The sequence below is a fragment of the Curcuma longa genome, chromosome 5 (assembly GCF_044706935.1).
Source record: "Curcuma longa cultivar G26 ecotype Majalengka, Jawa Barat chromosome 5, ITB_CL_G26_1.1, whole genome shotgun sequence".
In the NCBI taxonomy this organism is placed as follows: Eukaryota; Viridiplantae; Streptophyta; class Magnoliopsida; order Zingiberales; family Zingiberaceae; genus Curcuma; species Curcuma longa.
In genome coordinates this window covers 1,317,505-1,331,021 of record NC_133865.1, presented here as the reverse complement: position 1 = coordinate 1,331,021, position 13,517 = coordinate 1,317,505, and the positions used below count along the sequence as shown (strand labels likewise).

The window sequence follows — 13,517 nt, the reverse complement described above, 5'->3', positions numbered from 1 at the left end:
AATTATTTAGCTATACAAGACTTATTAACCTATAGAAACATAAAAAGTCTTTCCACCATTTTAGAAGGGGTAGTTTCTATAAAACATGTACGCAATGTAGTTACTATGCAATATAAATTCCCCTTATCACCTCATATCATGACATAACCCTAGTACTTGGATTAGTGTCAATAGGATATGCCTAAGTCTTTATTTGATATTGCCACGATCAACTAGAAGGAATAATAACTTGAAAATCATTCTGGATCCCATGATACAAAGGTTTAATAAAAGTGATTATCCTAAATCTATTTACAAGTTGGACCGACCTATATGAAGTTCCTATATACTTTAGTAGCATATCAAATAGGTTTTCATTGTTAATCATGTTTAATGGATTGTTTCTAAAAATATTCATGTACAAATTTGGATTGGATTTTATATTCTCTGTCTCTATCTTCATTTTCATCCTCATTTATTATATCCATCCTCATCACATCTCCATCTCCATCGGGTATTCAAGTTTTATATTCATCCCTATACCCATCGGAGGATCGGATATTCATACCGTACTCAAATATCCGATTATCATTTACAATTGTATTTTTTTCAAATTTAAATTATTTAATGAAGGTATGGATATTTATCAAATTCTTAAAAAAATAATAAGAAAAAATATTAAAGATAAAAATTAACAAACTAAATATTAGAAGAAATAATAAAATTTTAAAAATAGTTTCTCACAACACTATTATCCTATATAAATAGTATCAACTCTATACTAATAATTTTTTTCATTCGATCTAACTATCATCATTTAACAAAATATATTAAAATTAACATCACATCTAAAAATATATAATTCAATAAAAATAAATTAAACATCTATAGGTTACTCCTAATTTAGTCATATTTAATTATCATCGAAAAAACAAACTAGATCAGTTTCCACTCTGAATTAATCATAAATTCCTTTGACAGTGTAGTATCCTACAAAAATTCAAAATGATGAAGAGAAATATAAATAATTGACCTAATATTTTACTTTAAGTATCAAATTTAACAAAATTAAATTGTATTAAAAACTTACCCCATCAACATCAATAGCATTCTCATCATATTCAACTGACGAATAATATGCTTCTTTTCTTGTGAACTTATAGCTATAAAACTCAATGAAGAAGATAAATCATTATTGTAGATTATAAAAGAAGAATATTTTCATTCAAAAATAATAAAAGCTAATTTGCAATTTATATTACTTTATTTCTCATTCGATAATTAACTTTGAGCACACATCAATGCTTCTATGATTTTTAGATGAAATCTACTTCTACGAGGACTCACCAATCTACCACCTGTATTAAATATAGATTTTGAAGCCACATATGATATTGGAAAGACAAGTAGATCTCGTGCCATCCTTATCAAAGTAGGATACTTGATTCCATTGGTCTTCTACCACCTCAATATATCAAAATCTATATTCCTCTATATCACTTTTGTAGGACCGGTGGCCGCGTTAGAGGGGGATGAATAACGCTTGTCATTTATTTTTTCTATCAAATACACTTGTAGTGGAATTAGTAAAACAAGCACAACGACACACAGATTTACTTGGTTCCTAACCCTCCGGGGTTAATACTGTCGATTCGAATTGATGAATTATTGAACAAAAATAATAAACACTTATAACGATTCTTTGTCGATCTTGTTCTTCTTACTTGGCGTCGGAAGGACATTACGGATCGAACAATCCTTTGCTATTCGTGGACTAAATTCCTATCGGCAATAGATGCTCCTCCTCCAGAGATATTTTCGTAAGACACATAGCTTTCGGAAAAATTTTGTCGCATCTCTCCGAAACATGGACACACACTTCATAAAGAAGAAAGAGAGTTGTGGGATAAGTCACGAGACAAGTGGGTTGTTCTGATAATTGCCCACGTTTTCCACTACTCCCATTACCAACATCTCCCACTTGTCCAAGTCAAACCACAAAGATCATACAGTCACGAAGACTAATTAGTTACAAAGACCAAATAGAACATCCAATTCATACATTAGAAAAAATAGTTCATGCGACAGCAAGCATTCTGAGCTATTAATGCTAAGAAAGTTGTTACACCTTACATAGTCGCTCTTCCAAATAAATTGGAGATGTCAACATCTTGTATTTACCCTAGATTAAATCATTTATATCAATATGAACATCTCTAATCCCTCATAATGACTATTATGTTAAGAGCATGTTCATAATATTTTCATTCAATACAATTATTCCTAATTATATTTTATGTATTCAATAAAAATGTAATTGGTCAACCAGTGAATAAATGTCAAAGAATTTTAATCTTTCTTTTTAGCTAAAATCTATTTATTTTAATCAGTCATTTTCCTAGTCATATTCCATAAACTGAATCATACATAATCAATAAGATACATGCTAAAGTAGCAAACCCTGATTAGAACTTCAAGAAGACAGCTAATAGTCATTTAGGGTAAAATAAAGATTAACTCATAATTTCAAAGGTTTCACATAGTAGAGAAGCAGAAATACATTCTCCAACTACTTTTATTGTCACTATTGCACATATGTTATGAATCACATGTTATGATGTTGTTCTTTTTACTAATAAAGAGTGCATGTTATTCTTAAACATTGTACAAATTTTGATCTACACATTTCCAATGCCTAATCCTAAATTTAACTCGTGAATTCTAATCTGACTTCCTACAAGTTTAGTAAATAGTGGGTTCATTTACTCCGATCATTATTAATTCACAAATGATCTTATCTTGATACAATTATCAAGGGGACTCTAACTTACAGGTATGTCCTCATTCACAGCTTCGTTAGTTATCCCATAAGTAATAGTCTTACCTCTATTTATACTTAACAAATAGAGATGATTGTCTATGTGAGAGGACCAATCTCAACCTGTCAACATGCTCACCGAGACTTTATCCAAATGTCACAAAGACATATACACTGAATAAATCATGACATTTCATAAACAATCATCTTACAATATTTGATTGTCTTATAACATGTTATATTCTCCGAAGTCCGAAAGACTTCACATGTCCTTGAAGTGACTCTCTAGTCAATGACTTAGTAAAAGGATCTGCAAGCATAGCACATGTAAGGATATACTCAAGAATTATCTTTTTCTTAGCAATTATATCCCTTATAAAGTTATACTTTATAGCTATGTGTTTGTTTTTGCTGTGATATTTGGGATCCTTAGAAAAAACTATTGCAGCTTGATTATGATAGTACACTGTAATAGGACTTCCACTGTTCTTAGCAATCTTCAGATACTTCAGGAACCTTCTTAACTAGACGGCTTCTTGCACAACTACTAAACAAGCCACATACTCAGCTTTCATTGTTGACAGTGCTACACAAACCTATTTCTTGCTGTTCCATGAGATGTCGCCACCATTTAGCAAGAATGTATATATAGCTAAATGTGCATTTTCTATCATCAAGATCTCCTGCTCAATCTACATTTGTATAACCTTTCAAGCTCATATTAGATCCTTAAAAATAGAGACAATAATTTGTTGTCCCTTTAAGATATCTGAATATCCTCTTCATCACTTTCCAATGTCTCGATCCTGGGTTTGACTGGAAATGACTAACTAAGTCAACAACATAGCTAATATCAGGACGTGTGCACAACATAGTGTACATTAAACTACCAATGACACTGGCATATGATTTTTTATTCATCTCAATTATTTTGACATATACTTTTACTCAGAATAATATCTTTTGCTATAGGTGTCTGTTCAATGTTACAATTAGACATGCTAGAATGGTATAACATCTTAGTGATATAAGCCTCTTGAGTTAAATTCAAAAGTTTTTTTGATCAATCTCTTATGATCTTCACTCCTATGATGTACTTAGCTTCTCTCATATCTATTATGTCAAATTGTGATAAAAGCCACATTTTGACTTCTGTCACAAACTTTATGTCATTTTTAACTATTAGCGTATCATCAACATATAATGATAAAATGACAAACTTTCCTTCTTTCTTTCTCAAGAAAATACAATGATCTTCATTGATCATTTCAAAACCATAAGATAAAATGACTTCATTAAATCTTATGTTCCATTGTCTTGACGCTTGCTTCATACCATATATAGACTTTTTAAGTCTCACACTTTATTTCTTGGCTTGCAGTAATATAACCTTCTGGTCGTGCCATATAGATTTTCTTGTCAAGCTCACTATTAAGGAAAGCTATTTTTACATCCATCTGATGTAATTCTAAGTTAAATTTTACTGCAATAGCTAAAATGACTCATATTGACATAATTTCACAATGAGAGAAAATGTCTCTTCAAAATTAATATCCTCTTATTGGGTATATCCTTTTGCAACAAGACAAGTTTTGTATCTATTAATCGATCTACCTGCTTTCCTCTTAATTTTGAAAATCCATTTATTCTTAATAGACTTTCGGCCTAGAGGAAGATCAACTAATCCTCAAACTTGATTCTTTTTCATTGACCTCATTTCTTCATCCATTGTAACTTTTCATTTTTCTTTAACTAAGCATCTTAATGCTTCCACAATAGTTTGAGGTTCTTCATCATTAATTGGGAGAATCATTAATGCCTCATTCTCAATATCAAACCTTTTTCGAGGAATAATCTTATGACTACATCTTCTCAAGTTGAACTGTTGAGAAATCATTGTAGGATCGTGATGCGCACTAGGGGTGAATAGTGCAATCATCATTCATTCATTTTCATTCTATCAGAAATACTAAGCAGCGAAATTAGATCACAAGCCCAGGGATTCATGGATTTCACTTGGTTCATAACCCCCAGGGTTAGTACTTCTAAGGCCTATGTATGGGAGGCACCCGCCCACTAGTAGTCTCCTTTTTGAACGTTCATTCGAAGGCGTAGAAACCTGTTTTATAGTCCAATAAATTAAAATAATAAAACTTAAAAGAAAACCAAACACTTGTGTCAAGCCGATTCGGAAGTCTTGAGCGTCGCGCACTCCTCCTAGAACTTCCTCGGTTGCACGAGCCTGGCCCCGTTCACGTTCAACAACATTACTAGATGAAGAAGATGACTTGTAGAAATTGTATTATGCTTGTACACGTTCATCCTCCTTATGTAGCCTCTTCTAGGCGACTGTATAAGATCTGATCCGATCCGATCTTCTCGATCTTATCCGGGCTGAGTCTTCTCGATCGAGTCGCTAGATCCACCTTTGAGTCACCTGGACCGTCTGGTCGACTGGATCGAATAGAGCCGCCTAGATCTTGTTGACTCAGGCTTGACCTGAGTTGACCCCAAGCTTGGTTCAGCTGCCTTTGTTTGCTTCACTTATGCTTTCTCCATCTTGCTTCCAGCTCCTGGTTCTTGTAAGATAAGCATACAAACATACAAATAACCTAAGCCTTACCCTGTGGGTCTAACTTCAGATTTCTAGTGAAATCCTGGGTTAGTCTGACACCTACTATTCCCATATTAAGAACGTGCCCTTACCCACTCCACTCAGGAGAGTTTTATTTTGCCAATAAGTCCTCCAGACTTGTTGAACTTCCCGCTTAACTATGATCCTCAGCCCCCAAGATTTGCTACTAGGCTACCGGTCTACTTGACCGCCTAGACTTGCACCAGGCATTCGGTCCCCTGACCTGATTGGATTTTTGCCATGCTTCCCGATCTTTCTGACACTGTCTGGACTTACACCTGGTGCACTTGACCTTGCTAAGACTTTTGCCTGATCCTCCAAACCAGGACTTGCCTTTGTCGAGCCTATAATTAGGACTTTTCCTGCCTAGCTTCACTCACCAGGACTTCCTTGCTCAATCTTCCAAATCAAGACTTCCATTGCCTAGTCTAATCAACTAGGATTTCTCGCTAGTCATTTGGTCAAACTAACTTGACTAGACTTCACTCACATCCAAATATTAGATTCTGTTTGGATCAACCTTTGATCAAATTGATCAGACCTAGATGTATTGTCAAACATCGAAACTCTAGGGTCAGACCTAGTGCACCTTGCACCAACAAAGTTGTAGAAACCGTAGAAGGTAATTTAGGAATCGGCGATCCTGAAAGATTGATTGACTTAGTCTTTTGTAGACTTTGTCAATTGATCCAGGCGGGATAAAAATTTTTGTCCTGTGGGGTTCTATGCTTTTCGGAGCGGATAGAATCCGGAACGCAGGACGGAGATCCAGATCGCCAACATAACATACTCTAAAAAACTAGATAAGTCACTACTGCTCCCACTAGGACAAACACTAGCGTAGTAGTAATCAACATAATTCCTATCTTTCTTAACTTAGCTAGGGTATTCTCAGGCAGATCGACTTCTTGATTCTTTGAATCTACATTTGGGTTCTCTTCTGGATCTACCTCAATTTCTTTAGGATCCTCTCTGGGAGGTGTTCCATAACTATCTACATAGACTAGACGATGAAGTACCTCTTTTTTCATCTCCACATACGTGATGCGCCCTTCATAGCTCCACCATATATGAAATGCTACTTCATTGAGGCGTTTCGGTAGCGATCGAACTAGAGCCCAAATCTGATAATTATCTAGAACAGGAAAATCTTATTGCTCGAGTCTCCAAAATAAATTATCAAGCATTTCCATGTGTCTTCTGGCTCCATAAACAGGATCATATACTATCTCCTCGATAGTCTCCCTCAGTTTATTTCACAACACATCACGACAAGTCATAATGCATATTATTCGTGCCATCTGAAATTGAAATTAATACAATCAATACAAAATTGACTAATCGATAACAAGACTGGTTCATTTCAATTCAAAATAAGCATAAACTAACACACTAAGAACACATATACAAAATAAAATAATAATAAATTTTCTCAATTTTAGGAGCTCTAGTCGACTATCCAATCAACTACTGTATCTAGATTCTAAATGGTTTGAGTGTGATTGACTCCTTCCAAGCATCCCGAGCGCTATTGCACTTCGTTTGCTCGAGTTCGATCAAAAACAGACTACACAAGTCGAAGTCGAATTCGAGTAGGTACATCTCGAATGACTCGACTAGCGCCCCCACTGGGAAAATTCGAGTCATGCTATTAACGGAGTCCAAGTGCCCACTTGGCATACCCGAGTCACTCAATTTGTAAACAATGTCGACTCCATATGCCCCATAAGCTAATTGATTCTAGGTTGTTTAAGTTTAAGTACATGTTATTCTTCTGAACAACCACTCGACAAGTTAAATATCCTTCTTGACATTCCGAGTCTGAGTTATGTGTGCCGATTCCAAGTGGGATTTAACCAACTCTCAGTGGCGGAGCTACAGGGGGGGCGTGTGGGGGCGGTCGCCCCCCCTGGCCTCCTGTGTAAAAATTAAAATACCGATGTTAGTTGGGATTAATGGGTTATAAGGCTTAATAGGCTTCAAATCGGACCCGATCCGTTAAGGGATATTAAAGGTTGCACTATTCACCTTCGCCTCCCGACCCTTCGCCTTCGCAAGTTCGCTGAATCGCTGTGGTTCTCTGTTGCTGCTCTTCCTTAGCCGCCGACAACGCGACGCTGCAACTCTGCAATCCTGCAAGGTGGAGTTGCCGACGGCCGACGCAGTTCTGAAGACTGAAGTTGAGGAGCGCCGCTGCGCCGGTCTTCTGTCAGGTCACAGGTGTGATGTTAATTATTTATTCTCAATATAACTTTATAATTTTGGTTGCCCTTTTTAGTCCGGTAGTCCCTGCATTGTTTCTTAATCAAAATACTCTTTATTTCTGTATAATAACCAACATATTAATTTGATGATGAAGGTAGGGTTTTTTTAGGTGTGATGTTAATTGTTAAAGTCTTAAAGATGAAATCTTTCTCCTCTCCTTACACGTTGAATTGTATTCCCTTTTAAGTTTTAAGTTTTAACCAAATGTCGATAAATAAAGCATTATAGGTTTTTTTTACCATTGAAATATTGAATATAAGCTATCTCCTGTTGTAAAGCTGATAGAACAAATGTTGGAAATCGATTGCATTTAATTGAACGGAAAAGTTCAAGATAAAGTGCTGATTTCCTTCCAGTTTAATCTTTTAAGAGTTCGGCGGCAGCTTCGATTGAAGTTTCTTCTTTGAGGAAACCGAATAGGTAAGGATTAGCTAGATTGAAGTGAGGATAATTTATTTAGTTTTTTAATTTATTATTTTAAACTTTAGTAGTGTTATTTGTGTTACTATGATCTATGTATTCAATTTTATTTTTGATATTTTATTGAACTTTTATTATTTTTTAATTTATAGGGACGTGATGAGCAATAGAAAGATTGATTCTTATTTCAAAAAAAGAAATCTTGATGGGGAGACAAATATTAATTCTTCTACACATGTTGATGGTAATCCGGTGATGACTGATAAAGGTGGTGAACTGTTGAATAATCAAGATGACCAAGTTAATCAATCTAATTCTCCTCCAAAGAAGTGTCCGAGGGTAGATAATGCATCACTTGATGATTCTCAAATTGAAAGAGATCCTGGTAAACGTCAAATGATATGGAAATATCCAATGGAAAAAAGAGATGAAATTCGACGATTATATTTGAGAGCTGGTCCTTATCAAGTTGCTCCTCCTGTATTCAAGGGTAAAGGTAGAAAGTTTTTAACTTCTTGGTATGAATCATTTAAGGATTGACTAGAATATTCTCCTACAGAAAATGCAGCATTTTGTCTTCCGTGCTTCCTTTTTTCCAACCCAGATTCGACAAGTACATTTGTTGTCGGTGGATTCAAGTCTTGGAAAAAAGTAAATGCTGGAAATGATTGTGCTTTTTTGTCTCATGTGGGAAAGACACCTAACTCTTTGCACAAGGTGGCTGTTGGCAAATGTCATGATTTGATGAATTCATTGCAGCATATAGACATGAATATGGATCGGCAGTCTCAAGAGTTAGTTGTGAAGAATCGATTAAGGCTTAAAGTTTCAATTGAAGTTGCCAAATTATGTGCATTTCAAGGTATTGCATTCAGAGGTCATGATGAGAGTATTGATTCATATAATAGAGGTAACTTTTTGGAGATTATAAAGCATACGGCTGCCTTTAATGATGATGTTGCTTCTGTTGTTCTTGAAAATGCTCCTCAAAATGCAACTTATACTTCTCCTGCAATTCAGAAAGAGATATTGTCCCTCTATGAAAGCAAAATTCAAAGATTTATACGTTCTGAGATTGGTGATGAAAAATACTGTCTCATTGTGGATGAATCTCGAGATGAATCTGCTAGGGAACAAATGTGCATTATTTTGAGATTTGTTGACAGAGAGGGTTTTGTTCGGGAAAGATTTTTTGAGATTGTTCATGTAAAGGATACTAAAGCTTTCACATTGAAGAAAGAAATATGCAAGGTTCTCGCTCATCATAATCTTAGTACACAGAATATTCGAGGACAAGGATATGATGGTGCTAGTAACATGCGTGGGGAGTGGAATGGTTTGCAAGCTTTGTTTTTGGAGGAATGTCATTATGCATATTATATTCATTGTTTTGCTCATAGGCTGCAATTAGTTTTGGTGGCAACAGCTAAAAGTCTCATACCTGTTGAGAACTTCTTTTCCTATGTAACTTTGATTATTAATTTAGTTTCTTCTTCGAAACGTCATGATCAATTGCAAGTTGCTAGAGCATTTCAAATTGAGGAATTGATTGTTAGTGGTGAGCTTGAAACAGGAAGGGGAAAGAATCAGATTGGAAATATTCAACGTCCAGGTGACACACGTTGGAGTTCTCATTTAAAATCTCTACACAGTCTATTTGAAATGTTTGATCCAGTTCTTCAGGTGTTGGAAGACATAGGAGAAGAAAAATGTTATGTATCATCAAGATCATCAGCTAAAGGAGCTTGTGAGGTAATGATGTCTTTTGAGTTTATATTCATCTTGCATTTTATGATAGAATTATTGGGAAGAGCAGACGAGTTATGCAGATTGCTACAGCAGAAATCTCAAGATATCTTGAATGCTACTGAGTTAGTAGCAAATACTAAAGAAAACCTTGAAAATTTTCGAGAAAAAGGTTGGAATGAGTTGCTAGAAAATGTGAAGAAATTCTGTGAGAAGCATGATGTGAATGTCCCTGACATGAATGATCGACGATTGTCGAGTAAAGGTCGTCCACGAAAAGCTGATTCAGTTACATCAGAGCATTATTATCGGGTTGAAATTTTTATTGGCACAATAGACTGTATATTACAAGAGATGAAGATCCGATTCAATGAAGAGATGATGGAATTACTCAAGCTCAGTTCAGCACTTCATCCGAAAAATGACTATGAATCATTCGATATTCATGAAATTTGCCGATTAGCTGAAAAGTTCTATCCAGAAGATTTTACAAATCAAGAAAGAACGCGTTTGAGATATCAATTGGAGCTTTTTGAAATAGAAATTCAGAAAAATATGAATTTTAAGAATATCTCAACTATTTCTGAATTATGTCAGGTATATTTTTTTTATAAAAATAATATTTTTTTTATTGAAGGTTAGTCATTGCTAACTAATATGCACATAATTTTGTATCAGGTCTTATCAAAGACAGGAAAATCAGAAAGTTATTCTCTTATTGACAAATTGATTCGACTTATTTTGACTCTACCAGTTTCTACTGCAACATCAGAGCGTGCATTTTCTGCAATGAAAATTGTGAAGAATAGGTTGCGGAACAAAATGGAAGATGATTTCTTATCAAGTTCTTTGATAATGTATATTGAGAAAGATATTGCTCGCAGTTTTGATGTCAATTCTGTCATAGATGAATTTGAGTCTATGAAAAATCGAAGAGTGCAACTTAGATTGCGTTGAATGTAACTTATTTCTTAGTTAATTCAAAATTTATTTTATTAGTGTGATAATATTCGACGATGTTAAAAAATGGCCCCCCTTTTTATTAAAACTAATCTAATTAGACTTTTGCCTAAAAATCCTTAATGATTTTTTTATAAATAATACATATACGCTCCGCCCCTGAACAATGAAAATAAAATAGATGAACAGTATCTTTATTATTTTTATATTACTATTCATTTTTTAATTAATAGTATAATCATTGTTTTTGAAAATAATCATTTGATATTACTACCGTATGAATATCATAAGCTGTTGTTTACTGTTCAATTTTTTTTCACACATGAATAGTATGATTACTACATGAATAGTAATATTATGAAATGATGAGTAATATTTTACCATACTAGCTATCAATATTAAACTATTTATATATATTTTGATTTATATGCAATAGGTACATAATCGAACATATATATATTAAATCTGTTTGATCTTAAACATACTGATCATGAGATAATCAAAAAATAAAGTCATTCATTTGAAATCTACTCCTCTGATACTATTGTCGATTCGAATGCATGAATTATTGAACAAAAATGGTAAACACTTACAGTGATTCTTTGTTGATCTTGTTCTTCTTATTTATCGTCGGAAGGACTTTACGGATCGAACAATCCTTCGCTATTCACAGACTAAATTCCTATCGGCAATGGATGTTTCTCCTCTGGAGAGATTTCTATAAGACGCACAGCTTTCGAAAAAATTCTATCGCATCTCTTCAAAACTTGGACGTACACTTTATAAAGAAGAGAGAGTAGTAGGATAAGTCACGAGACAAGTGCGTAGTTTTGATAACTACCCACATTTCCCACTACTCCCATTACCAACAAGTACATCCAAGGCCTATGCACAAGAAGACACCCGCCCACTAATGATCTCTTTTCCGAACTTTTGTCCGAAGGTAGAGAAATCTGTCATATCGTCCAATCAATAATAGAAATTAAAGTACAAATAAGTAAGACTAAAATAAAGAATACTCTCGAGTGGGTCGTTCTGGAAGTCTTGAGCGCAGTGCACCCTTCCTTGAGCTTCCCTGGTCGCACAAGCAGGATCCATTTGTGTTCACCAACACCGCAGGATAAAGAGTATGGAGAATTAGATGATCTCCCTTGGGGTGCACATTGAGGCTTTTATAAAGACTTTTTCGAGTGCATAGATTCTTATCCAAGTGCCTAGATCTGATTTGATCTCTTCGATCTTTATCGGGACCGTTTCTTCTTGATCTGTGCGCTTGGACCTTCCGGACGCCTGGAGTAATCCAGGTGTCTGGATCTAATCAACTCGTGTTTGGCCTAAGTTGACCCTGGACTTAGTTCGACTGCTTCTATTTGCTCTTCTTATGTTTCCTCTATCTTGCTTCTAACTCCTAGTTCCTATAAGATCAGCATACAAACAAACAAGCAACCTAAGCCTACTTGATAAATAACACAGGAGCTCCCCAGGGTGAATGACTAGGGCGGATGAAGTCTTTATCTAGAAGCTCCTGGAGTTGTTCTTGTAATTCCTTTAGTTCTGCCGGGGACATTCTGTAGGGCGCCTTAGAAATTGAACCGATACTAGATACCAATTCAATTTCGAATTTAACTTCTCGTGGAGGAGGTAGCCCAGGTAGATCTTCTGGGAATACTTTAGGATATTCACAGACCACCCGAACCTCCTTCTTGAGTTATTTCTATTCTTCTGCATTCACTATGTATGCAAGGAAACCAGCACACCCTTTGTAACACCCGCAATTTTCCTTCAATAATTCTTTGATATTAATGAATGATAGCTTAGAGGAAAATTCAGTAGAAATACTAAATGATCCTTAATATTAAATAGGCTCCTACCCTTAATGGACCATTAGTAGGATTTATCCTAATGGACTCTATGGGTTTAATGTTTTTCATAATGGGCTTCTCTCTTATGTGAGCTAGCCAATGACAAAAAGAAATGAAAATGGACCTTAAGGAATAGATAACTTTAATGAGCTTATCTCATGTGGGCTTTGCCTAAAATAAAAAGAAAAAAATGGAGGTGCCAAGGATTGAACCTTGGAACTCAAGGAAGTGGCAAGCCTAGGAGAAGCATGAGGTAACCACAAGGTTTAGCAAGTTTTGTTATGAAAATGATAGGGGACATGTTACTTAAGGCTAAAGGTACATGAAGGGGCACATAAACAAGTGAAGAGACATCTTGTGGCCTTTACTTCATGATTTATGGGAATTTAAGGGAGGAGTTGCAAAGTTAAATTGTAACTCCCTTCCCCACTCTCTTTTTAAACCTCTCCCTACCAAAATTTCACTTCTCTTCCTTCATTCCTCACCGAAACCTCTCTTCCACTCTCCCATTTGCTTCCTTGGCCGAGAGGTCTTGGAGGTTCTCTTCATCAACAAGTTTTCAAGGAAGAGGAGCAAGGGCAAGGGTTGGCTTTAGGGAAGCAAGGAGAAGAACCAAGGAGATCACAAGTGAAGGGCTTCATCTTCTTTGTTTAGGGTATAATTCTAAGGACCAAGGGTAAGTCTTCCCTCACCTTGCAACATAATTGCTTTAAAGATGTGCTCATGGGATTTATGTTTTAGCTTTATGTTATTGGAAAAACCTATGATAAAATCCATGTTTTGCTTGCTTAAAGTTTCGGCCATGCTTGGTTTTAGGGTTTTTAAGACATGT

At 35.3% G+C, this 13,517-nt stretch overlaps 1 protein-coding gene across 1 annotated transcript; it reads left to right on the top strand.

Annotated features, from left to right (window-relative positions):
* Nucleotides 1-8,372: 8,372 nt before the first annotated feature.
* Nucleotides 8,373-9,978, top strand: LOC141829122 (uncharacterized). Its single transcript, XM_074716536.1, has 5 exons — nucleotides 8,373-8,613; nucleotides 8,722-9,581; nucleotides 9,691-9,729; nucleotides 9,801-9,869; nucleotides 9,916-9,978. The coding sequence occupies exons 1-5, from the start codon at nucleotides 8,373-8,375 to the stop codon at nucleotides 9,976-9,978; spliced, it is 1,272 nt and encodes a 423-aa protein (XP_074572637.1).
* The last annotated feature ends 3,539 nt before the right edge of the window (nucleotides 9,979-13,517 follow it).

Bases quoted from the DNA above. Each gene is read 5' to 3' on its own strand.
- LOC141829122 (XM_074716536.1), top strand. From the start codon at position 8,373: ATGACTGATAAAGGTGGTGAACTGTTGAATAATCAAGATGACCAAGTT. The intron at 8,614-8,721 runs GTAGAAAGTTTT...TTTCCAACCCAG, and splicing joins TCCTGTATTCAAGGGTAAAG to ATTCGACAAGTACATTTGTT. The intron at 9,582-9,690 runs GTAACTTTGATT...AGCTTGAAACAG, and splicing joins TTGAGAACTTCTTTTCCTAT to GAAGGGGAAAGAATCAGATT.